The 26,129-nt window shown below is 47.7% G+C and overlaps 1 protein-coding gene across 3 annotated transcripts in view; it reads right to left on the bottom strand.

Moving 5' to 3' along the window:
* Positions 1–26,129, bottom strand: part of pusl1 (pseudouridine synthase like 1) — a 46,142-nt gene that overhangs the window by 16,174 nt on the left and 3,839 nt on the right. The window contains exons 3-5 of one of the 3 annotated variants that reach the window (XM_071336917.1): positions 16,936–17,048; positions 16,651–16,785; positions 6,365–6,514 (exon numbers count right to left, since the gene is read on the bottom strand). In XM_071336917.1, coding sequence (XP_071193018.1) covers positions 6,365–6,514; positions 16,651–16,785; positions 16,936–17,048 — 398 coding nt within the window. The remainder of the gene's footprint in view (positions 1–6,364; positions 6,515–16,650; positions 16,786–16,935; positions 17,049–26,129) is intronic. The other 2 variants (XM_071336918.1, XM_071336919.1) reach the window with 2 other exon arrangements.

The raw sequence follows: 26,129 nt of genomic DNA, 5'->3' as shown, positions 1-26,129 counted from the left end.
CAAACAAATATGAAATAATACTACTAGGTTTTGTCGTGCCCTCTTCACAACTGTCTTGGTGTGTTTGGACCATGTTCGTTTGTTGGTGATGTGGACACCAAGGAACTTGAAGCTCTCAACCTGCTCCACTACAGCCTCGTCGATGAGAATTGGGGTGTGCTCTGTCCTCCTTTTTCTGTAGTCCACAATCATCTCCTTTGTCTTGATCACGTTGAGGGAGAGGTTGTTGTCCTGGCACCACACGGTCAGGTCTCTGACTTCCTCCCTATAGGCTGTCTCATCATTGTCGGTGATCAGGCCTACCACTGTTGTGTCATCAGCAAACTTAATGATGGTGTTGGAGTCGTGCTTGGCCGTGCAGTCATGAGTGAACAGGGAGTACAGAAGTGGATGGAGCACGCACCCCTGAGGGGCCCCTGTGTTGAGGATCAGCGTGGCGGATGTGTTGTTACCTACCCTCACCACCTGGGGGCGGCCCGTCAGGAAGTCCAGGATCCAGTTGCAGAGGGAGGTGTTTAGTCCCAGGGTCCTTAGCATATTGATGAGCTTTGAGGGCACTATGGTGTTGAACGCTGAGCTGTAGTCAATGAATAGCATTCTCACATAGGTGTTCCTTTTGTCCAGGTGGGAAAGGGCAATGTGGAGTGCAATAGAGATTGCATCATCTGTGGATCTGTTGGGGCGGTATGCAAATTGAAGTGGTTCTAGGATTTCTGGGATAATGGTGTTGATGTGAGCCATGACCAGCCTTTCAAAGCATTTCATGGCAACAGATGTGAGTGCTACGGTTCGGTATTCATTTAGGCAGATTACCTTAGTGTTCTTGGGCACAAGGACTATGGTGGTCTGCTTAAAATATGTTGGTATTACAGGGAGAAGATGAAAATGTCAGTGAAGACACTTGCCAGTTGGTCAGAGCATGCTCGGAGTGCACGTCCTGGTAATCCGTCTGGCCCAGCGGCCTTGTGAATGTTGACCTGTTTAAAGGACTTATTCACATCGGCTGCGGAGAGCGTGATCACACAGTCGTCTGGAACAGCTGATGCTCTCATGCATGCCTCAGTGTTGCTTGCCTCGAAGCGAGCATAGAAGCTATTTAGCTCGTCTGGTAGGCTCGTGTCACTGGGCAGCTCTCGGCTGTGCTTCCCTTTGTAGACTGTAATGGTTTGCAAGCCCTGCCACATCCTTCGAGCGTCAGAGCCGGTGTAGTAAGACTCGATCTTAGTCCTGTATTGAAGCTTTGCCTGTTTGATGGTTCGTCGGAGGGCATAGCGGGATTTCTTATAAGCTTCCGTGTTAGAGTCCCGCTCCTTGAAAGCGGCAGCTCTACCCTTTAGCTCAGTGCGAATGTTGCCTGTAATCCATGGCTTCTGGTTGGGCTATGTACGTACAGTCACTGTGGGAACAACGTCCTCGATGCACTTATTGATAAAGCCAGTGACTGATGTACTCCTCAATGCCATCGGAAGTATAACCACCATGGAGCTGTAGGTCTAAGAGGGCATCCTGTTCAGTCTTAATACCATAACTTACTTAGGCTTACAGTGCCTTCGGATATTATTCAGACCCCTTTGACTTTTCCACATTTTGTTAGGTTACAGCCGTATTCTAAAATGTATTAAATAGTTGTTTTTACCCATAATGACAAAGTAAAATGTTTTGCTAATTAATACAAATTTAAAAAGTATTCAGACCCTTTACTCAGTACTTTTTTGAAGCACCTTTGGCAGTGATTACAGCCTCAAGTCTTCTTGGGTATGATGCTACAAGCTTGGCACAAATGTATTTGCAGAGTTTCTCCCAATCTTTTCTGCAGATCCTCTCAAGCTCTGTCGGGTTGGACGGGGAGCATCACTGCACAGCTATTTTCAGGTCTCTCCAGAGAAATTAGATTGGGTTCAAGTTCGGGCTCTGGCTGGGCCACTCAAGGACATTCAGAGACTTGTCCCGAAGCTGTGTGCTTAGCGTTGTTGTCCTGTTGGAAGGACAACAACCTTCGCCCCTCGTCTGAGGTCCTGAGCGCTCTGGAGCAGGTTTTCATCAAGGATCTCTCTGTACTTTGCTCCGTTCATCTTTGCCTCGATCCTGACTAGTCTCCTTCTGGTAAGTTCTCCCATCTCAACAGAGGAACTCTGGAGCTTTGTCAGAATGACCATCGGGTTCTTGGTCACCTCCCAGACCAAGGCCCTTCTCCCCCGATTGCTCAGAGTGGCTGGGCGGCCAGCTCTAGAAAGAGTCTTCTTCCATTGAAGAATGATGGAGGCCACTGTGTTCTTGGGGACCTTCAATGCAGCAGCAATGTTTTGGTGCCCTTCCCCAGATCTGTGCCTCGACACAATTCTGTCTCGGAGCTCTTCGGACAATTCCTTTGACCTCATGGCTTGGTTTTTGCTCTGACAAGCACTGTCAACTGTAGGACCTTATATTGACAGGTATGTGCCTTTCCAAATCATGTCCAATCATTTGAATTTACCAAAGGTGGACTCCAGTCAAGCTGTAGAAACATCTCAAGGATGATCAATGGAAACAGGATGCACATGAGCTCAATTTAAAGTCTCATAGCAAAGGGTCTGAATACTTATGTAAAAAAGGAATTTCTGTTTTTTATTTATTTATGGGGTATTGTGATGTCATTATGGGGTATTGTGATGTCATTATGGGGTATTGTGATGTCATTATGGGGTATTGTGTGTACATTGATGAGGATTTTTTTAAATAAATGTAATCCATTTTAGAATAAGGCTGTAACATAACAAAATGTGGAAAAAGTCAAGGGGTCTGAATACTTAGAAATGCAATGTATTTCAATACTTATATAGGCTACTGTATCAATCAATCATTTATTTGGTCATGTCTTCACACAGCATTTATAATCATTTATGATTTGAAATCGAATCAAGCATTTTAGTTTAAAGATCAAATAAAAACGAGCTTTGAATAATTAGCTTAAACATTAAATAAACCGTTCCATTTCGGGAAATTGCATTCACAAATGAATGCGACTGTTTTTAGTCTTTGCTGTAATAAAGGCTTAGCAAAAACAAACTAAAATTGTTACAACAGACTCTCTGGTTCGCCTATAATTTATTTTGTGTTGTTCCAAACAGTCAGAAAAATGATTTTGTAATCTATACAGCACCTGTTTGGCATGACATAATATGCCCGCGGCGCTTGTTCCTTACCTTCTTCTTGATCTCCAGTATTTTCCACAACTAATCACATTTATTCCACACATCTGACTTCCTCAGTAAACATTCCCCTGTTTCGAGTTATTTGTCAAGTCCTTTGCATCCATTTTGCCATTTTCCCGTGTGTTATAGTGTTCAGAGTTTGTTGGAACCAATTTATTGATGTGATTATGCTATAGGTCAGGCCCTATTGTGCCCTCTTCGGGCGGGATTCGTTTTACGTTTTACTGGGGGAGGTCGGGTAATGTAATGATATGTGATTATGATTATGCTATAGGTCAGGCCCTATTGTGACCTCTTCGGACGGGATCTGTTTTACTGGGGGGGGGGTCGGGTAATGTAATTATATGTGATTATGATTATGCTATAGGTCAGGCCCTATTGTGCCCTCTTCGGACGGGATTCGTTTTACTGGGGGAGGTCGGGTAATGTCATTATATGCACAAGCACAAAACACCACATCTGTCATTTTAGTCCCGTCCGAATCTGCTATGTCAGTAAATTTTTACATGGCAGGAGAATAACAATTCCAGCCAAAATAACCTACTGTTTTTTGGGGGGGTGGCAAACTCCAAAGTCCTCTGATAATATTAGTCCTGGGGGGGCGAATCGACATCCCTGTGTTTTGAGAGAAAAGTCTGAGTTTGACAGGTGTTGCTCGAGGTTTGAGCAAGAAAACAATAACAGATTTGAGAAATCGAACAAAGCGCTATGCATAAACTGTATATGAACGACCTACATGAAGCTCATCAACTTTCACAGTGAATGCTTTCGGTTTGTGTATATATATATATATATGAACTGAATATTGGCAAATGCATCAGTAGAAAATATTGTGCCTCTTTAATGCGACCCCTTGCTGTTAATAATAGATGGCAAAGCAGCAGCATACAACTGACCTAAACGTTTGTAAATGATAAGTTCACTTTCTCATCCGTAAAAGCCTTAAAAAATGCATCTCAAGTGAACTTGCACTGTTTAGCTCCCATCTGAAAGCTGGGGGGCATTTAGGATGTGCTGCGGATCGCTAAAACACCCTAATGATCATGATGACACTTCCTCAATTCAAATATTATGGCGACAATATAGGAAATATGGTTCGGTATGGTTTAGAAACTTGGGAACCAAGTTATCAGCGTGTCACTATCACCTGGACATGTCTTCACGCCTAGAATAAACACCTGTCAATATATTTAAAAAATTATATTATAATAATTACAGGGGGTGCAATTTGGGGAAAAAAACTAATCCCGCCCGAATCGTCCTCTGGAATAACAGGCATTCTGGAGTAATAATTACATCACCAATGTTCGTTGTTCGTAAAATTGGTAATAATAGGTCTTTGATCACGTGCATACATGTGTCACGTAAAGAGAGCAAGGGTTGATGTAATAGGGAATGTTTTTCTAAGACAAATTAGGGATTTTCGGGTAACAGAACTTTTCAGTCAGAAAATGGCTGGAATTATGTTGCAGCTTCAGCAACACGGACAATAAACACTTTGATGTTCTGTGGCGGTCCCTGCACCCGGGAGGAGAGAGACACAACGGGTGCTCGTTACAGTCCGGACTATATAATCAATCACATAGGATGTTTTGACCAATTGATTGGGTCAAAAGAACAGAGGCCTATTGGTCAACTAAGATGTTTATTTCATTTTTTTTCAGGCACAGCCCTGTAGTGTTCACTCACTGTTCTGCTGAATACCAGGGTTACTTATGGATGGGAGGGAGGGAGAGAGAGAGAGAGGTGGGAGTGAAAAAGAGAGAGAGATGAAAGGAGGGATGGATAGAGGCTGAGGGAAATAAAACAAGAGAGAATTGGAGAGTGAAAATGTGAGAGAGAGGGAGAGGGGAATAGAGGGAGGGAGAGCAACAGAGGGAGAGACAGATAGAGAGAGAGACAGAGACAGAGTGAGAGAGAGAGACAGAGTGAGAGAGAGAGAGAGAGAGAGAGAGAGTGAGAGAGAGACAGAGACAGAGACAGAGACAGAGACAGAGAGAGAGAGAGAGAGAGAGAGAGAGAGAGAGAGAGAGAGAGAGAGAGATAGAGACACATACATGCGTGGGTGTTGTTCTGCATCTGTATAAGCCTGCAGCTTATTTTGGCCTACTTTCCCAACAAAGTGAAGAGAAGAAAAGGGGAGGAGAGGAGAAGAAGAGGGGAGGGGAGGAGATGAGGAGGGGAGAGAGAGGAGGAAACGAAGGGGGAGGAAGAGGAGAGGACGAGGGGAGTGCGAGGGGAGGAGGACGAGGGGAGGAGAGGAGGAGGGGGGGAAGAGAGGAGGAAACGAAGGGGGAGGCAGAGGAGAGGAGGAGGGGGAAGAGAGGAGGAAACGAAGGGGGAGGAAGAGGAGAGGACGAGGGGAGGAGAAGAAGAGGGGAGGGTGGAGGAGAGGAGGAGGGGGGGGGAGGAGGAAACGAAGGGGGAGGGGGAGGGTGGAGGAGAGGAGGAGGGGGGGGAGGAGGAAACGAAGGGGGAGGAAGAGGAGAGGACGAGGGGAGGACGAGGGGAGGAGAGGAGAAGAAGAGGGGAGGCTGGAGGAGAGGAGGAGGGGGGGGAAACGAAGGGGGAGGAAGAGGAGAGGACGAGGGGAGGAGGACGAGGGGAGTAGAGGTAGGAGGGAAAAAACACTCTTGAGATTAAACGCTTCACGCTACAACTTTCCCCATTCCCTGTTACATAAACCACTCCATTCTCTAACATCTCTTTTGTTATTCTCTCTCTCTCTCCCTCATTGCTCTCTTTCTCGCTCCCTTTCTATCCCCTTTTCTCTCCCTCTCTATCTCCTTCTTTCTCTCACTATTTCTCCCTTTCTAGCTCTCTCTCTCTCTCTCTCTGTCTCCTCCCTCTTTCTCTTGCTCGTCCTCTCCCCCCCCCCCCCGCTCTGATCCTGACTTTTGTCAGTCTGTCTGCGTCAGTTCAGATAGCTCCACTTCATGTGTCTGTCTGGGTCAGATAGCTCCACGCCTTAATTTGCTGATTCTCTACACTACGTGTATTATTTGCCTTCATTATTCATGTATTGCAAACTCTATTGTCTTAGTGTGAGTGAGACAGATTCCTGAGCTGCTCTGGTAGGAATTGCTTTGGGGTCTCCCCCCTACATGTGGTTTGCATACTGAGCCATGCAGCGCACACACACACACACACACACGATTGCCAGGGTAACTCACATGTGTCGTAACCCCCAGCAGAGGTTAGCATCGGTCAGTGGCGTGCAGGAGTGATGAGTGACGCCCGTGGCTAGCCGGTAGACATACGTCCGAGACACAGCGCGGAAACGGGCATGGAACCCACCGGGGACCCGGTAGGCACGGGTGATTCTGGGGGACAGACAAACCACGGATGATTCTGGGGGACAGACCATAAACCACGGGTGATTCTGGGGGACAGACAATAAACCACGGGTGATTCTGGGGGACAGACAATAAACCACGGGTGATTCTGGGGGACAATACAAACCACGGATTATTCTGGGGGACAGACAATAAACCACGGGTGATTCTGGGGGACAGACAATAAACCACGGGTGATTCTGGGGGACAGACAATAAACCACGGGTGATTCTGGGGGACAGACAAACCACAGGTGATTCTGGGGGACAGACAAACCACGGGTGATTCTGGGGGACAGACAATAAAGCACGGGTGATTCTGGGGGACAGACAATAAAGCACGGGTGATTCTGGGGGACAATAAACCACGTGTGATTCTGTGGGACAGACAATAAACCACGGGTGATTCTGGGGGACAGACAATAAACCACGGGTGATTCTGGGGGACAGACAATAAACCACGGGTGATTCTGGGGGACAGACAATAAACCACGGGTGATTCTGGGGGACAGACAATAAACCACGGGTGATTCTGGGGGACAGACAATAAACCACGGGTGATTCTGGGGGACAGACAATAAACCACGGGTGATTCTGGGGGACAGACAATAAAACCACGGGTGGTTCTGGGGGACAGACAATAAACCACGGGTGATTCTGGGGAACAGACAATAAACCACGGGTGATTCTGGGGAACAGACAATAAACCACGGGTGATTCTGGGGAACAGACAATAAACCACGGGTGATTCTGGGGGACAGACAATAAACCACGGGTGATTCTGGGGGACAGACAATAAAGCACGTGTGATTCTGGGGGACAGACAATAAAGCACGGGTGATTCTGGGGGACAATAAAGCACGTGTGATTCTGGGGGACAATAAAGCACGTGTGATTCTGGGGGACAATAAACCACGTGTGATTCTGGGGGACAATAAACCACGTGTGATTCTGGGGGACAATAAAGCACGTGTGATTCTGGGGGACAATAAAGCACGTGTGATTCTGGGGGACAATAAAGCACGTGTGATTCTGGGGGACAATAAACCACGGGTGATTCTGGGGGACAATAAACCACGAGTGATTCTGGGGGACAATAAACCACGGGTGATTCTGGGGGACAATAAACCACGGGTGATTCTGGGGAACAATAAACCACGGGTGATTCTGGGGGACAATAAACCACGGGTGATTCTGGGGGACAATAAACCACGGGTGATTCTGGGGGACAATAAACCACGGGTGATTCTGGGGGACAATAAACCACGGGTGATTCTGGGGAACAATAAACCACGGGTGATTCTGGGGGACAATAAACCACGGGTGATTCTGGGGGACAATAAACCACGGGTGATTCTGGGGGACAGGTAGTTGGTGCCAGGCTCACCGGTTTGTGTCAACAACTGTAACGCTGCTGGGTTTTTCCATGCTCAAAAGTTTCCCGTTTGTATCAAGAACGGTCCACCACCCAAAGGACATCCAGCCAACTTGACACAACTGTTGGGAAGCATTGGAGTCAATATGGGCCAGCATCCCTGTGGAACGCTTTCGACAGCTTGTAGAGTCCATGTCCCAACGAAGTGAGGCTGTTCTGAGGACAAAACTCAATGTTCCTTTTTATTTTTTTATTTCACCTTTATTTAACCAGGTAGGTTAGTTGAGAACAAGTTCTCATTTACAACTGCGACCTGGCCAAGATAAAGCAAAGCGACACAAACAACACAGAGTTACACATGGAAATAAACAAACATACAGTCAATAATACAATAGAAAAATCTATATACAGTGTGTGCAAATGAGGTAAAGATAAGGGAGGTAAGGCAATAAATAGGCCATAGTGGCGAAATAATTACAATATAGCAATTAAACACTGGAGTGATAGATATTTTTTCACTTTCAGTTTATTTTACTTAGCTAGCAAATGCAGCTAGCTAGTTTAGCCTACTGAAACACCCTGCAAAAATAGAGGGATGCTATTTTAGCTAGCTGGCTTTAACAGAGGATGCTATTTTAGCTAGCTGGCTATGACTATCCAACACAATACTGGAACTCTTCCAAGTCAAGGTGAACTTTTGGTGCAAAGCTGTCATCAGGGCAAAGGGTGGCTACTTTGACGAATCTCAAATCAAAAAAATATTTGGATTTCTTTAACACTTTTTTGGTTACTACATGATTCCATATGTGTTATTTCATAGTTTGTATGTCTTCACTATTATTCTACAATGTAGAAAATAGTAAAAAATTAAGAAAAACCCTTGGATGAGTAGGTGTGTCCAAACTTTTGACTGGTACTGTATATACAAAAGTATGTGGACACCCCTTCAAATTAATGGATTCGGCTATTTCAGCCACACCCGTTGCTTACAGGTGTATAAAATCGAGCACACAGCCACAGACAAACATTGTCAGTATAATGGCCTTACTGTAGAAATCAGTGATTTTCAACGTGGCACCATCACCTTTCAAACAAGTCAGTTCAATTTTCTGCCCTGCTAGAGCTGCCCCGGTCAACTGTAAGTGCTGTTATTGTGAAGTGGAAACGTCTAGGAGCAACAATTGCTCAGCTGCGAAGTGGTAGGCCACACACGCTCACAGAACGGGACCGCAAATTGTCTGTCCTCGGTTGCAACACTCACTACCAATTTCCAAACAGCCCCTGGAAGTAACGTCAGCACAATAACTGTTTGTCGGAAGCTTCATGAAAATGGGTTTCCATGGCCGAGCAGCTGCACACAAGTATAAGATCACCATGTGCAATGCCAAGCATCAGCTGGAGTGGTGTAAAGCTCGACGCCATTTTACTCTGGAACAGTGGAAACGCGTTCTCTGGAGTGATGAATCACGCTTCACCATCTGGCAGTCCGACAGACGAATCTGGGTTTGGCGGATACCAGGAGAACACTACCTGCCCGAATGCATAGTGCCAACTGTAAAGTTTGGTGGAGGAAATCTTAACGCTACGGCATACAATAACATTCTAGACGATTCTGTGCTTCCAACTTTGTGGTAAAAGTTTGGGGAAGGCCCTTTCCTGTTTCAGCATGACAATGCCCCCGTGCACAAAGCGAGGTCCATACAGAAATGGTTTGTCGAGATCGGTGTGGAAGAACTTGACGGGCCTGCACAGAGCCCTGACTTCCACCCCATCGAACACCTTTGGGATGAATTGGAATGCAGACTGCGAGCCAGGCCTAATCGCCCAACATCCGCTAATGCTCTTGTGGCTGAATGGAAGCAAGTCCCCGCAGCAATGTTCCAACATCTAATGGAAAGCCTTCCCAGAAGAGTGGAGGCTGTTATCGCAGCAAAGGGGGGGACCAACTCTATATTAATCCCCATGATTTTGGAATGAGATGTTTGGATTTTATCACCCCAGAGACATAGAGAATCCCCTTCCCAAACGTTCCCACAGCTTTCTAGATTAACGCTCCGATGCTCGGGAGCTTCTCCCTCTCCCTCACTTTCAGCCAGGCTGATGACTCAAAAAAACTTCAGTCTGAAAAAAGAGCTTATGACTTTGATCTGAGAGGGAGAGAGTTAAAGAGAGCAGGGCAGAAGAGAGAAAGAGAGAGAGGAGAGAGAGAGAGAAAAGAGAGAGAAAAGAGAGAAAAGAGAGAGAGAAAGAGAGAGGGGAGAGAGAGAGAAAAGAGAGAGAGAGAGAGAGAGAGAGAGAGAGAGAGAGAGAGAGAGAGAAAAGAGAGAGAGAGAAAAGAGAGAGAATATCATCCCTGATTTGAAAGGTCTATTTTTAGCTCCTGACTGAGGTCTGTGGGCTTTACATAGTAGATGAGGCAACAACACACTGCAGAGTAGGGACACACACACACACACACACACACACACACACACACACACACACACACACACACACACACACACACACACACACACACACACACACACACACAGCACCTTGCGTGTACATCTGTGTATTGAGATCAGACTGTATAATAAAAGCGGTGAATCACATTTATTCAATCAGCTTATGCTCTCTCCCCATAATAAACGGTTTAATAAAATGGTCGGTCTCATTGGTACTTAACCATTAATTAACATAAACACATTTAACATCACAGCCTACAAGCCATTTTAAAATGTCTGATAAATCCATTGTAATATAGCCTACTCTTTCACAATAAATCCATTAGTTATTTTAGACAGGTCTAAAGAAACATGATATGAAGAAAATGGAGTCTATGCTATTCTTTTTTTTCCCTGAAATACTCTGAGTTGTCCTTATGTGTATAACTCTACCTACATGTGCAGACTACCTCAATTACCTCAACTAACCGCACATTGACTCTGTACCGGTACCCCCTGTATATAGCCTCCACATTGACTCTGTACCGGTACCCCCTGTATATAGTCTCCACATTGACTCTGTACCAGTACCCCCTGTATATAGCCTCCACATTGACTCTGTACCGGTACCCCCTGTATATAGTCTCCACATTGACTCTGTACCGGTACACCCTGTATATAGCCTCCACATTGACTCTGTACCGGTACCCCCTGTATATAGCCTCCACATTGACTCTGTACCGGTACCCCCTGTATATAGCCTCCACATTGACTCTGTACCAGTACCCCCCTGTATATAGCCTCCACATTGACTCTGTACCGGTACCCCCTGTATATAGCCTCCACATTGACTCTGTACCGTAACACCCTGTATATAGCCTCCACATTGACTCTGTACCAGTACCCCCTGTATATAGCCTCCACATTGACTCTGTACTGGTACCCCCCTGTATATAGCCTCCACACTGACTCGGTACCGGTACCCCCTGTATATAGCCTCCACACTGACTCTGTACCGGTACCCCCTGTATATAGCCTCCACATTGACTCTGTACCGTAACACCCTGTATATAGCCTTCACATTGTACCGGTACCCCCTGTATATAGCCTCCACATTGACTCTGTACCGGTACCCCCTGTATATAGCCTCCACATTGACTCTGTACCGGTACCCCCTGTATATAGCCTCCACATTGACTCTGTACCGTAACACCCTGTATATAGCCTCCACATTGACTCTGTACCGTAACACCCTGTATATAGCCTCCACTTTGACTCTGTACCAGTACCCCCTGTATATAGCCTCCACTTTGACTCTGTACCAGTACCCCCTGTATATAGCCTCCACTTTGACTCTGTACCAGTACCCCCTGTATATAGCCTCCACTTTGACTCTGTACCCTCTGTATATAGCCTCCACATTGACTCTGTACCGGTACCCCCTGTATATAGCCTCCACATTGACTCTGTACCAGTACCCCCTGTATATAGCCTCCACATTGACTCTGTACCGGTACCCCCTGTATATAGCCTCCACATTGACTCTGTACCGGTACCCCCTGTATATAGCCTCCACATTGACTCTGTACCGGTACCCCCTGTATATAGCCTCCACATTGATTCTGTACAGGTACCCCCCTGTATATAGCCTCCACATTGACTCTGTACCGGTACCCCCTGTATATAGCCTCCACATTGACTCTGTACCGGTACCCCCTGTATATAGCCTCCACATTGACTCTGTACCGGTACCCCCTGTATATAGCCTCCACATTGACTCTGTACCGGTACCCCCTGTATATAGCCTCCACATTGACTCTGTACCGGTACCCCCTGTATATAGCCTCCACATTGACTCTGTACCGGTACCCCCTGTATATAGCCTCCACATTGACTCTGTACCGTAATACCCTGTATATAGCCTCCACATTGACTCTGTACCGGCACCCCCCTGTATATAGCCTCCACATTGACTCTGTACTGGTACCCCCCTGTATATAGTCTCCACATTGACTCTGTACCGGTACCCCCCTGTATATAGCCTCCACATTGACTCTGTACTGGTACCCCCTGTATATAGTCTGGCTATTGTTATTTACTGCTGCTCTTTAATTATATTTGTTACTTTTATTTCTTATTTGTATTTGTATTTTTTTTTTCTTAAAATTGCAATGTTGGTTAAGGGATTGTAAGTAAACATTTCACTGTTTCACCTGTTGTATTCGGTGCATGTGACAAATACAATTTGATTTGATTTACTATTGATTTGATGTTAGGTGCTAATGAGGCCTAATGGTTGTGGGTTGTGAGCTACACAAGTTCAATTAGCAGACAAGCTTATAAGTCCGTGGCATTATTTTATAGTTTGAAGAATACAATTGAACAAAGCTGAATAAAATATAAATATTTTCTCCAAACGATTTGAGGGAGACGGCTATTGTCACGACCGTCGTATGAATAATTGGACCAAGGCGCAGCGTGAGTAGAGTTACACATTTTAATGATAGTGAAACTTCCAAAACAACAAAGATATAACGATCGTGAAATAGGTAGCGCACATAAGGCACTTATACACAACAATATCCCCCATAGCAGGTGGGAAAAAGGACACACTAAGTATGATCACCAATTAGAGGTAACGATCATCAGCTGCCTCCAATTGGGAACCACACACACACACCAACATAGAAATATAATACCTAGAAACTTCCCTAGTCACGCCCTGACCTATTACACCATAGAGAACCCCGAGGGCTCTCTATGGTCGGGGCGTGACAGTATCCACCTCCAAAGGTGCGGACTCCGACCGCAAAACCTGAACCTAGATGGGGAGGGTTAGGGTGGGCAACTAGCGTCGGTGGCGGGTTCGGTGCGAAACGTAACACCCGCTCAGACCGTGGATCCGGCCATGGAGCGGGACTGGACACAAGGACTGGAGGACTGGACACAAGGACTGGACACAAGGCTCCAGCCATGGCACAGGAAGCTCCGGGCCGTGGACCGTCACTGGAAGCTCCGGGCCGTGGACCGTCACTGGAAGCTCCGGGCCGTGGACCGTCGCTGGAGGCTCTGGACTGTGAACCGTCGCTGGAGGTTCCGGGCTGTACACACGCACTGGTGGACGAGTGCGGGGAGCCGGCACAGGTTGCACCGGACTGATGACACACTCTTCAGGGCGAGTGCGGGGAGCCGGCACAGGACATACCGGGCTGGGGAGGCGCACTGGAGGCCTGGTGCGTGGAGCTGGCACAGGACGTACCAGACTGATGACACGCTCTTCAAAACGCCTGCGCTGCAGCATACTCCTAGCCAACATCTCTCTCTGATATCCCTCCTCAAACTGCTCCATCGACTCCCAGACGGTCTCTGATTTCCCTCCTCCAACTGCTCCATCGACTCCCAGATGGTCTCTGATATCCCTCCTCGGCTCGGCCGACCGCCCCTTGTGCCCCCCCCCCCCCCCCCCGGCGTCGTCGCTGTCCTCCTTTACTCCTCGGCGACTCCCGCCAAGGAAGGATCTCGCATCCACCTAGTATCTCTTCCCATGACCAACTCTCCTTCACCTCCTGGGCACGCTGCTTGGTCCTGACTAGGAGGGATATTCTGTCACGACCGTCGTATCTCTCCCATGACCAACTCTCCTTCACCTCCTGGGCACGCTGCTTGGTCCTGACTAGGAGGGATATTCTGTCACGACCGTCGTATCTCTCCCATGACCAACTCTCCTTCACCTCCTGGGCACGCTGCTTGGTCCTGACTAGGAGGGATATTCTGTCACGACCGTCGTATCTCTCCCATGACCAACTCTCCTTCACCTCCTGGGCACGCTGCTTGGTCCTGACTAGGAGGGATATTCTGTCACGACCGTCGTATCTCTCCCATGACCAACTCTCCTTCATCTCCTGGGCTCGCTGCTTGGTCCTGACTAGGAGGGATATTCTGTCACGACCGTCGTATCTCTCCCATGACCAACTCTCCTTCACCTCCTGGGCACGCTGCTTGGTCCTGACTAGGAGGGATATTCTGTCACGACCGTCGTATCTCTCCCATGACCAACTCTCCTTCACCTCCTGGGCACGCTGCTTGGTCCTGACTAGGAGGGATATTCTGTCACGACCGTCGTATCTCTCCCATGACCAACTCTCCTTCACCTCCTGGGCACGCTGCTTGGTCCTGACTAGGAGGGATATTCTGTCACGACCGTCGTATCTCTCCCATGACCAACTCTCCTTCACCTCCTGGGCACGCTGCTTGGTCCTGACTAGGAGGGATATTCTGTCACGACCGTCGTATCTCTCCCATGACCAACTCTCCTTCACCTCCTGGGCACGCTGCTTGGTCCTGACTAGGAGGGATATTCTGTCACGACCGTCGTATCTCTCCCATGACCAACTCTCCTTCACCTCCTGGGCACGCTGCTTGGTCCTGACTAGGAGGGATATTCTGTCACGACCGTCGTATCTCTCCCATGACCAACTCTCCTTCACCTCCTGGGCTCGCTGCTTGGTCCTGACTAGGGGGGATATTCTGTCACGACCGTCGTATGAATAATTGGACCAAGGCGCAGCGTGAGTAGAGTTACACATTTTAATGATAGTGAAACTTCCAAAACAACAAAGATATAACGATCGTGAAATACGTAGCGCACATAAGGCACTCATACACAACAATATCCCCCATAGCAGGTGGGAAAAAGGACACACTAAGTATGATCACCAATTAGAGGTAACGATTATCAGCTGCCTCCAATTGGGGACCACACACACACACCAACATAGAAATTAAAGACTTGAACACCCCCTAGTCACGCTCTGGCCTATTACACCATAGAGAACCCCGAGGGCTCTCTATGGTCAGGGCGTGACAGCTATTCTGTGTTGAGAGGTTAACAAAGAAACAGGTCCTCCTATATGCTTCATTTACAGTTATTAATGTAACTTTAGTTGTTCTATAAACATTGGGCTATATGTATTGATTTGTAATACATTGTAGGGCTGGCTGCATGATGAGAATCTAATGATGATTTGAAAAAGGTTGCTTGAAAGGCATGAGCTCTGCTTTGTGTTTTGTGCAGGCTGTACACACACGTCATCAGTCTCTCATTCACAATTTGACAAGCACTTAATAATGTCTCGGATTTCACGGCGGCATCCCCCTTGCGGCCGAAATGCACCCTAAAAAAATCCATGCCTTTTGCAACCCGGAGTGCTGCGCAATCTGAAGCGACTCTCACTCTCCATCACATCATCTCCGTCACGTGATCAGGTCTTTCTCACAGACTACAAGACAGACACAACTCCGCGCGTCCTTATCCAATTCCGAGGTGCATATTGAAGATATTGGAAGAACTGTCCACATTTACTTTCATCAGCCAACCAGATGAGTAGGCTTAACGAACAGCAAAAACACTAGCCTGTCAATCTACTATCCCCCATAGTACAACAGCTGACCTGTTCTATTCTGTGCGAGAAATAAATATTCCAAACATAGTCTGGGACAGTTGTTAGATGCGATAGATCCCAAATGAATACAACCACTAGCATCCTTTCTTTCTTTTTTTTTACACAGTGTGGCTGACGGAACATTTAGCTTAAAATGTTAATAAATTATTAGGTTATTTTTTCACATTATAAGCCCTGCTAATATTAGGAAGGTTGAGAAATAAATATAGTAGGCCTAGCCTATAGAAAGCTGATGGGATACTCCTCTTTTTAATAGAGGCCATCACTCTGTTTTCTCCCTCAATTGCATAGCCTATAGAAATGTTGCTCAACATGATCTCATGGGCTCTCATGAAGTGTTTGATTAGATGTTCCATTACATTTACATCGATGTCAGAGGGATTAGAGGGACAATAGAGTACTGAGTACCAGGCAGTTAGCAAGTTTGGTAGACTACTAATGACCATCAGCAGCATCAGAGCTTGGAGAAGCCTAATCACCGTGACTAAACGGTTACATGGAATTTGACTGCTTTCATGACTCGTGACCGCCGGTGCGGCGCTAATACGGTCACCACAACATCCATAATCCTTACTATTTTATGCATTTAAATATAATTCTTATTCATTTAACCTTGATGCAACCAGGTATTGTGAATTGTGGACATATTTCAAAGACTTTTCTGCCAGAGAGAGCCTTCAAATGCATATCCATTTGCTTATTTTGTCTGATGTGGTACAAACTGTTTCATTGATTGATTGACTGATTTGTTAATTGATTGATTGTTTAAATTAATCCAGAGTGGAATATTTAGTTTGAACTGAATTCGGACTCTTCCACAGTTTCAATTAAATAAAGACCAAATAAGGAAAGGTGCTCTCACCTGATTGGCTCTGGCCTCAGGTGGAAGTTGAGGGCGTCAACCAGGACCTCTTCAGCAAATGGGGGCTTGCCGTTCTGCCGCTGGAGGTCGAAGTGGGCGGAGTTTCCAAGGGCGTGGACACCGGTGTCTGTCCGACTGGAGATGGATAGACAGAGACCTGGTTACACACACACACACACACACGCACGCACGCACGCACGCACCCGCACACGCCCGCACACGCCCGCACGCACACGCACACACACACCCGCACACACCCGCACACACCCGCACACACACACTCACCTGGAGATGGACAGAGAAACCTCATTCACCGGCCTCAAACTCCGTACCGCATCCTGACAGACAGAGAGAGAGAGAGAAACCTCATTCACCGGCCTCAAACTCCGTACCGCATCCTAACAGACAGAGAGAGAGAAAGCTTTTACTACCTCATCCTGGAATATACAAGGTCAGAGGTCACCTGCCTTTAGCCTAAAGAGCAGGAACAAAGATTTCATCAAAGAAATCAGAAATACAGACATTGTCACCCTACAACAAACATGGTATAGAGGAGATGAACCCACTGGTTGCCCTCTAGGTTACAGAGAACTGGTAGTCCCATCCACCACACTACCAGGTGGGTGGTATAGAGGAGACGGACCCACTGGTTGCCCTCTAGGTTACAGAGAACTGGTAGTCCCATCCACCACACTACCAGGTGGGTGGTATAGAGGAGATGGACCCACTGGTTGCCCTCTAGGTTACAGAGAGCTGGTAGTCCCATCCACCACACTACCAGGTGGGTGGTATAGAGGAGACGGACCCACTGGTTACCCTCTAGGTTACAGAGAACTGGTAGTCCCATCCACCACACTACCAGGTGGGTGGTATAGAGGAGATGGACCCACTGGTTGCCCTCTAGGTTACAGAGAGCTGGTAGTCCCATCCACCACACTACCAGGAGGGTGGTATAGAGGAGATGGACCCACTGGTTGCCCTCTAGGTTACAGAGAGCTGGTAGTCCCATTCACCACACTACCAGGTGGGTGGTATAGAGGAGACGGACCCACTGGTTACCCTCTAGGTTACAGAGAGCTGGTAGTCCCATCCACCACACTACCAGGTGGGTGTTATAGAGGAGATGGACCCACTGGTTGCCCTCTAGGTTACAGAGAGCTGGTAGTCCCATCCACCACACTACCAGGTGGGTGTTATAGAGGAGATGGACCCACTGGTTGCCCTCTAGGTTACAGAGAGCTGGTAGTCCCATCCACCACACTACCAGGTGGGTGTTATAGAGGAGATGGACCCACTGGTTGCCCTCTAGGTTACAGAGAGCTGGTAGTCCCATCCACCACACTACCAGGTGGGTGTTATAGAGGAGATGGACCCACTGGTTGCCCTCTAGGTTACAGAGAGCTGGTAGTCCCATCCACCACACTACCAGGTGGGTGTTATAGAGGAGATGGACCCACTGGTTGCCCTCTAGGTTACAGAGAGCTGGTAGTCCCATCCACCACACTACCAGGTGTGAAACAGAGAAGGGACTCAGGGGGTATGTTCATTTGGTATAGATCAGACGTAACTTACTCTATTAAATTAATCAAAACAGGAACATTTTACATTTGGTTAGAAATAAATAAGGAACTAATCTCAACAGAGAAACATTTCCTCCTGTGTGCTACCTACTCTACCCCTTTCTAAATGTCTCTATATTTGCACATTTTGGATACTTTTTAATTTAACCTTTATTTAACCAGGCAAATCAGTTAAGAACAAACTCTTATTTACAATGACGGCCTACCGGGGAAACAGTGGGTTAACTGCCTTGTTCAGGGGGGAGAACGACAGATTTGTACCTTGTCAGCTCGGGGATTTGATCCAACAACCTTTACGGTTACTGGGCCAACGCTCTAACCACTAGGCTACCTGCCAATGTTGTCAGATCTTCAACCGAAAAGTAATATTAGATAAAGGGAACCTGAGTGAATAAATAACACAACAATTTCATAAACAAAGTTATGTAACACCCAATGCCCCTGGGTGACATAGTAATTGCCCCCTAACACTCAACTGGTTGTGCTCCCTTTAGCTGCAATGACTCCAACCAAACACTTCCTGTCTCTCACGTCGCTGAACCCATTGCCCACTATGGTTGTGAGGTCTGGGGTCCGCTCACCAACCAAGAATTCACAAAATGGGACAAACACCAAATTGAGACTCTGCATGCAGAATTCTGCTAAAACATCCTCTGTGTACAACTTAAAACACCAAATAATGCATGCAGAGCAGAATTATGATGATTCCCGCTAATTATCAAAATCCAGAAAAGAGCAATTCAATTCTACAACCACCTAAAAGGAAGCGATTCCCAAACCTTCCATAACAAAGCCATCACCTACAGAGAGATGAACCTGGAGAAAAGGCCCCTATGCAAGCTGGTCCTGGGGCTCACAAACAGACCCCACAGAGCCCCAGGACAGCAACACAATTAGACCCAACCAAATCATGAGAAAAAACAATAAAGATAATTACTTGACACATTGGAAAGAATTAACAAAAAATCTAACCAAACTGCAATGCTACTTGGCCCTAAACTAAAACAAGTCAGAAACAAGCGTCAGAATGTCGGTCCACAAACTGAATCACGGAACACGATTCTAAATGAGACATTCCATTCCCCGATAAATGTGGAAACAGATGTGAACACATGTTAATATGCCTGTATAAACTCCACTTTATTGGGCCAGAATTCACGGACCCAGATTAAGACTAGTCCTGGACAACAACAAAAAAGCCCTTTCGATGGAGATTATTTTAGTCCTGTAGGCTTACAGCCCATAATGTGTTGTTCATGGGAGAGGTGTAAACAAGGAGACTTTAATGTGCCACCTATGAAATGAGAATACAATCATGTGGTAGGAGGTGAACCCATAGAGTCGTGTCTGGTAGGAGGTGAACCCATAGAGTCACGTCTGGTAGGAGGTGAACCCATAGAGTCACGTCTGGTAGGAGGTGAACCCATAGAGTCACGTCTGGTAGGAGGTGAACCCATAGAGTCACGTCTGGTAGGAGGTGAACCCATAGAGTCACGTCTGGTAGGAGGTGAACCCATAGAGTCACGTCTGGTAGCAGGTGAACCCATAGAGTCACGTCTGGTAGGAGGTGAACCCATAGAGTCACGTCTGGTAGGAGGTGAACCCATAGAGTCACGTCTGGTAGGAGGTGAACCCATAGAGTCACGTCTGGTAGGAGGTGAACCCATAGAGTCACGTCTGGTAGAAGGTGAACCCATAGAGTCACGTCTGGTAGGAGGTGAACCCATAGAGTCACGTCTGGTAGGAGGTGAACCCATAGAGTCACGTCTGGTAGGAGGTGAACCCATAGAGTCACGTCTGGTAGGAGGTGAACCCATAGAGTCACGTCTGGTAGGAGGTGAACCCATAGAGTCACGTCTGGTAGGATGTGAACCCATAGAGTCACGTCTGGTAGGAGGTGAACCCATAGAGTCACGTCTGGTAGGAGGTGAACCCATAGAGTCACGTCTGGTAGGAGGTGAACCCATAGAGTCACGTCTGGTAGGAGGTGAACCCATAGAGTCACGTCTGGTAGGAGGTGAACCCATAGAGTCACGTCTGGTAGGAGGTGAACCCATAGAGTCACGTCTGGTAGCAGGTGAACCCATAGAGTCATGTCTGGTAGCAGGTGAACCCATAGAGTCATGTGGTAGGAGGTGAACATATAGAGTCACGTCTGATAGGAGGTGAACCCATAGAGTCACGTCTGGTAGGAGGTGAACCCATAGAGTCATGTGGTAGGAGGTGAACATATAGAGTCACGTCTGGTAGGAGGTGAACATATAGAGTCACGTCTGATAGGAGGTGAACCCATAGAGTCATGTCTGGTAGGAGGTGAACCCATAGAGTCACGTCTGGTAGGAGGTGAACCCATAGAGTCACGTCTGGTAGGAGGTGAACCCATAGAGTCACGTCTGGTAGGAGGTGAACCCATAGAGTCACGTCTGGTAGGAGGTGAACCCATAGAGTCACGTCTGGTAGGAGGTGAACCCATGAAGTCATGTCAGACTGGGTGGGACTTCATGTTATGACGTTAAACTACGTCCACAATATTCAGATCACAGATGTGAACTGCGGATATTAAACCAAATACTTCTTCAGCCAGTAGTTCCAGCCGCTGTATAGACTAGTCCAGTGATCAGATTAACAACCATACACACACACACACACCCAAACAGACACTAAATAAGGAGCACACACACAACTACACACACAACCATATACACACACGCATCGTCGCCACACTAAACATTTCAGAGACCTGCCAGAGCCTCGCATGACCCGAGTCACCAGACTGAATGTCCGGTTTCAAAGCTATAATATCAAGCATCACCAACCGTGTGAACCAAATAATCACTTCAGGACAGACAACATCATTTATTTGTCATTGAACCTTAATTTAACTACGCAAGTCAGCTCGTAGTAATGATGCCATAATGATTTTCTGTGATCTCTGGCAAAGAGTTGGATAAATGCCCATACATTTTTACTTCACTATTTGATAATCAACTTCTCAATTTCTTATTTGTTAAATGTTCCAAGGAAATCTAAAAAAAACTTTAAATAACATCTTGTTGTAATTTCAGACGTTACGTGTGAAAACGGTACACCGAGATCCAGATTGAACAGACAAGTGAACCTTTTTCACATGGAGGCTATCTGCAGGCTTTACATACTACTGGAGGATTTAAATGAGGATAAATATTTACTTCAAATCATATCAAAAATCCAAACTTTCATACCAGTCTGTGTGCATGTGTGAACGGACTGGCCCATAAAAACCCATCAGATTGTAGGGGCTTGTTAACGGTCCAATAACAACTACCCAGACTTGTTCAACACAGCTCTCTCCATCTCCCCTCCCATCTCTCTTTCTTTCTCCCTCTCTCCATCGGTCTCTCCACCCTGAAGTAGCAAAAGCAGAAGCAGGAAGCAGAAGCAGAAGTATCCATATTCGAACCAAACCACAGAAATATCCTCCTACATTCCTCGGGCAAACTGTCATTAAAGCAAAGTTCCAAACCATTCTAGAATGTCTTGTTACTTCCTTTGTTGAAGTAGTCAACAGTCACCGATTGTGACATTATTCAGGATAAGTGAATGTGTGGTTTCCCCTGAAATTGTCCTAAACCAATCCAGTCGTGTTACTGTAGATCCGTGTTTCTGTTTGAGGAAGGAATGCATTTTCAAAAGGGCTTACACCAACATTGACAGGTTTCTTATTCAGCTACTGCAGATGTGAATGAACACAGGCTGTCAATAGTTTTTTTTTTAGCTGCTTGTCAATCACATTTATTGACATGTAATTATGTGAATAGTTACCGGAATGGTCCATGTCAATGGTACACTAGACATACATAGGTAGCCAGTATCTCCAGACCTCTCCTCTCTCAATTCAATTCAATTCAAGGGGCTTTATTGGCATGGGAAACATGTGTTAACATTGCCAAAGAAAGTGAGGTAGATAATATACAAAAGTGAAGAAAACAATAAAAATTAACAGTAAACATTACACATACAGAAATTTCAAAACAATCTCTCTCTCTGTCTGGCAGTCTCTTCAAACAGTCAGTATCTCCAGACCTCTCCTCTCTCTCGGTCTGGCAGTCTCTTCAAACAGTCAGTATCTCCAGACCTCTCCTCTCTCTCTGTCTGGCAGTCTCTTCAAACAGTCAGTATCTCCAGACCTCTCCTCTCTCTCTGTCTGGCAGTCTCTTCAAACAGTCAGTATCTCCAGACCTCTCCTCTCTCTCTGTCTGGCAGTCTCTTCAAACAGTCAGTATCTCCAGACCTCTCCTCTCTCTCTGTCTGACTGTAACGGGTGACGCTCTCCTCATCCTCGGAAGAGGTGAGGAGAGAAGGATCTTCAGACCAAAACGCAGGCTCAGGGAAATAAGCCATCTTTATTATAAATTACGATGGCACACGAAACGAAACAAAACACTTTCCAAACTACAAAATAAGAAAACGACGTTGACGCAACCTGAACATAAACTTACATAACTAAACATAAACTTACGTACAGGAAAACAGACGACATCGAAACGAAACAAACAAACGCTACAGTCCCATGTGGTACGAACAGACATACGGACACAGGAGACAATCACCCACAACGAACACTGTGACAACGCCTACCTAAATATGACTCTTAATTAGAGGAACGCCAAACACCTGCCTCTAATTAAGAGCCATACCAGGTAACCCAAAACCAACACAGAAACAGAAAACATAGAATGCCCACCCAACCTCACGTCCTGACCAACTAACACACAAAAACTAACAGAAATAGGTCAGGAACGTGACAGTACCCCCCCCACAAGGTGCGAACTCCGGACGCACCAGCACAAAGTCTAGGGGAGGGTCTGGGTGGGCATCTAACCACGGTGGTGGCTCAGGCTCCGGGCGCGGTTCCCACCCCACCATAATCCATCCTAGCTTCCTCCCTCCAAGAATGTCCACCCTCTTTTGACCCCCACAAAATCCCCTTAACAACATATCTAATAAGGACAACACCGGGACAGAGAGATAAATCAAGACAGAGGGATAGATAAGAATATAGAAGTAGATAAAGATAGAGAGGGAGATCAGGATAGAGGGGCAACTCCGGACTGAAAGGCAGCTCCGGACAGAGAGACAGCTCTGGACTGATGGGCAGTTCTGGGTATCTAGCCTTTTCAGGCTGAAAGGCAGCTCATGGCTGACTGACGACTCTCGACGCTCATGGCAGGCTGACGGCTCTCGACGCTCATGGCAGGCTGACGGCTCTCGACGCTCATGGCAGGCTGACGGCTCTCGACGCTCATGGCAGGCTGACGGCTCTCGACGCTCATGGCAGGCTGACGGCTCTCGACGCTCATGGCAGGCTGACGGCTCTCGACGCTCATGGCAGGCTGACGGCTCTCGACGCTCATGGCAGGCTGACGGCTCTCGACGCTCATGGCAGGCTGACGGCTCTCGACGCTCATGGCTCTCTGACGGCTCTGGCTGCTCATGGCTCTCTGACGGCTCTGGCTGCTCATGGCTCTCTGACGGCTCTGGCTGCTCATGGCTCTCTGACGGCTCTGGCTGCTCATGGCTCTCTGACGGCTCTGGCTGCTCATGGCTCGCTGGCGGCTCTGGCAGATCCTGTCTGGTTGGCGGCTCTGGCAGATCCTGTCTGGTTGGCGGCTCTGGCAGATCCTGTCTGGTTGGCGGCTCTGGCAGATCCTGTCTGGTTGGCGGCTCTGGCAGATCCTGTCTGGTTGGCGGCTCTGGCAGATCCTGTCTGGCTGACGGCTCTAGCGGCTCCTGTCTGGCTGATGGCTCTAGCGGCTCCTGTCTGGCTGACGGCTCTGTAGGCTCATGGCAGACGGGCGGCTTTGCAGGCTCATGGCAGACGGGCGGCTTTGCAGGCTCCTGGCAGACGGATGGCTCAGACGGCGCTGGGGAGACGGATGGCTCAGATGGCGCTGGCCGGATACGGTACACTGTAGACCTGGTGCGTGGTGCCGGAACTGGAGGCACCGTGCTAATGACAAGCACCTTCCTACTAGTGCGGGGAGCAGGGACAGGGCACACTGTATTCTCAAAGCCTACTCTATCCCTGATGCGTGGTACCGGCACTGGTGACACCGGGCTGAGGACAAGCACATCAGGATTAGTAGGGGGAGAAGATACAGTGGGTTCAGGGCTCTGGAGACGCACAGGTAGCTTAGTGCGTGGGCCCGGAACTGGAGGCACCGGGCTAGATACACGCACTACAGGGAGAGTGCGTGGAGGAGGAACAGGGCTCAGGATACGCACTGGTAGCCTAGTGCGTAGTGTAGACACTGTAGGTACTAGGCTGGGGCGGGGAGGTGGTGCCGGAAATACCGGACCGTGGAGGCGTACTGGCACTCTTGAGCATTGAGCTTGCCCAACCTTACCTGGTTGAATACTCCCGGTTGCCCGACCAGTGCGGGGAGGTGGAATAACCCGCACCGGGCTATGTAGGCGAACCGGGGAAACCATGCGTAAGGCAGGTGCCATGTATGCCGGCCCGAGGAGACGCACTGGAGACCAGACGCGTTGAGCCGGCCTCATGACACCTGGCTCAATACTCAATCTAGCCCTACCAGTGCGGGGAGGTGGAATAACCCGCACTGGGCTATGCACTCGTACAGGAGACACCGTGCGCTCTACTGCGTAACACGGCGCCTGCCCGTACTCCCGCTCTCCACGGTTAGCCTGGGAAGTGGGCGCAGGTCTCCTACCTGCCCTTGGCCCACTACCCTTTAGCCCCCCCCCAAGAAATTTTTGGGAGTTACTCACGGGCTTTTCGGGCTTCCGTGCAAGACGTGTCCCCTCATAATTCCGGTTTCGAGCTTGAATCTCCGGCTTCCATCCACGTCTCCTAGCTGCCTCCTTAAACCACCGCTCCTGGGCTGTGGCTGCCTCACTCTTCTCACGAGAGCAGCGATATTCTCCAGTTTGCGCCCAGGGTCCTCTACCAGACAGGATCTCCTCCCAAGTCCAGAAATCCTTGTTGCTCCGTCGAGCATTCCCATACCGCTTGGTCACATTTTGTTGGTGGGTGATTCTGTAACGGGTGACGCTCTCCTCATCCTCGGAAGAGGTGAGGAGAGAAGGATCTTCAGACCAAAACGCAGGCTCAGGGAAATAAGCCATCTTTATTATAAATTACGATGGCACACGAAACGAAACAAAACACTTTCCAAACTACAAAATAAGAAAACGACGTTGACGCAACCTGAACATAAACTTACATAACTAAACATAAACTTACGTACAGGAAAACAGACGACATCGAAACGAAACAAACAAACGCTACAGTCCCATGTGGTACGAACAGACATACGGACACAGGAGACAATCACCCACAACGAACACTGTGACAACGCCTACCTAAATATGACTCTTAATTAGAGGAACGCCAAACACCTGCCTCTAATTAAGAGCCATACCAGGTAACCCAAAACCAACACAGAAACAGAAAACATAGAATGCCCACCCAACCTCACGTCCTGACCAACTAACACACAAAAACTAACAGAAATAGGTCAGGAACGTGACACTGACAGTCTCTTCAAACAGTCAGTATCTCCAGACCTCTCCTCTCTCTCTCTCTGGCAGTCTCTTCAACCAGTCAGTATCTCCAGACCTCTCCTCTCTCTCTGTCTGGCAGTCTCTTCAAACAGTCAGTATCTCCAGACCTCTCCTCTCTCTCTGGCTGGCAGTCTCTTCAAACAGTCAGGAGATTGCTGGTAGTCAGTCAGAGAGCCAATAACTGTAATCCTAGAAGAAGCCTCGACCCAGGCCACATCAGCCCAGTCTAGACCCCTGTCTGTCCACCAGGCCACATCAACCTAGTCTAAAGCCCTCTGTCTGTGTGTCTGTCCACCAGAACACATCAAGCAGCAGCATGTCACCACAACAATA

The sequence above is a fragment of the Salvelinus alpinus genome, chromosome 12, assembly GCF_045679555.1.
Source record: "Salvelinus alpinus chromosome 12, SLU_Salpinus.1, whole genome shotgun sequence".
Taxonomy (NCBI): domain Eukaryota; kingdom Metazoa; phylum Chordata; class Actinopteri; order Salmoniformes; family Salmonidae; genus Salvelinus; species Salvelinus alpinus.
This window is presented reverse-complemented; position numbering and strand designations above follow the sequence as displayed.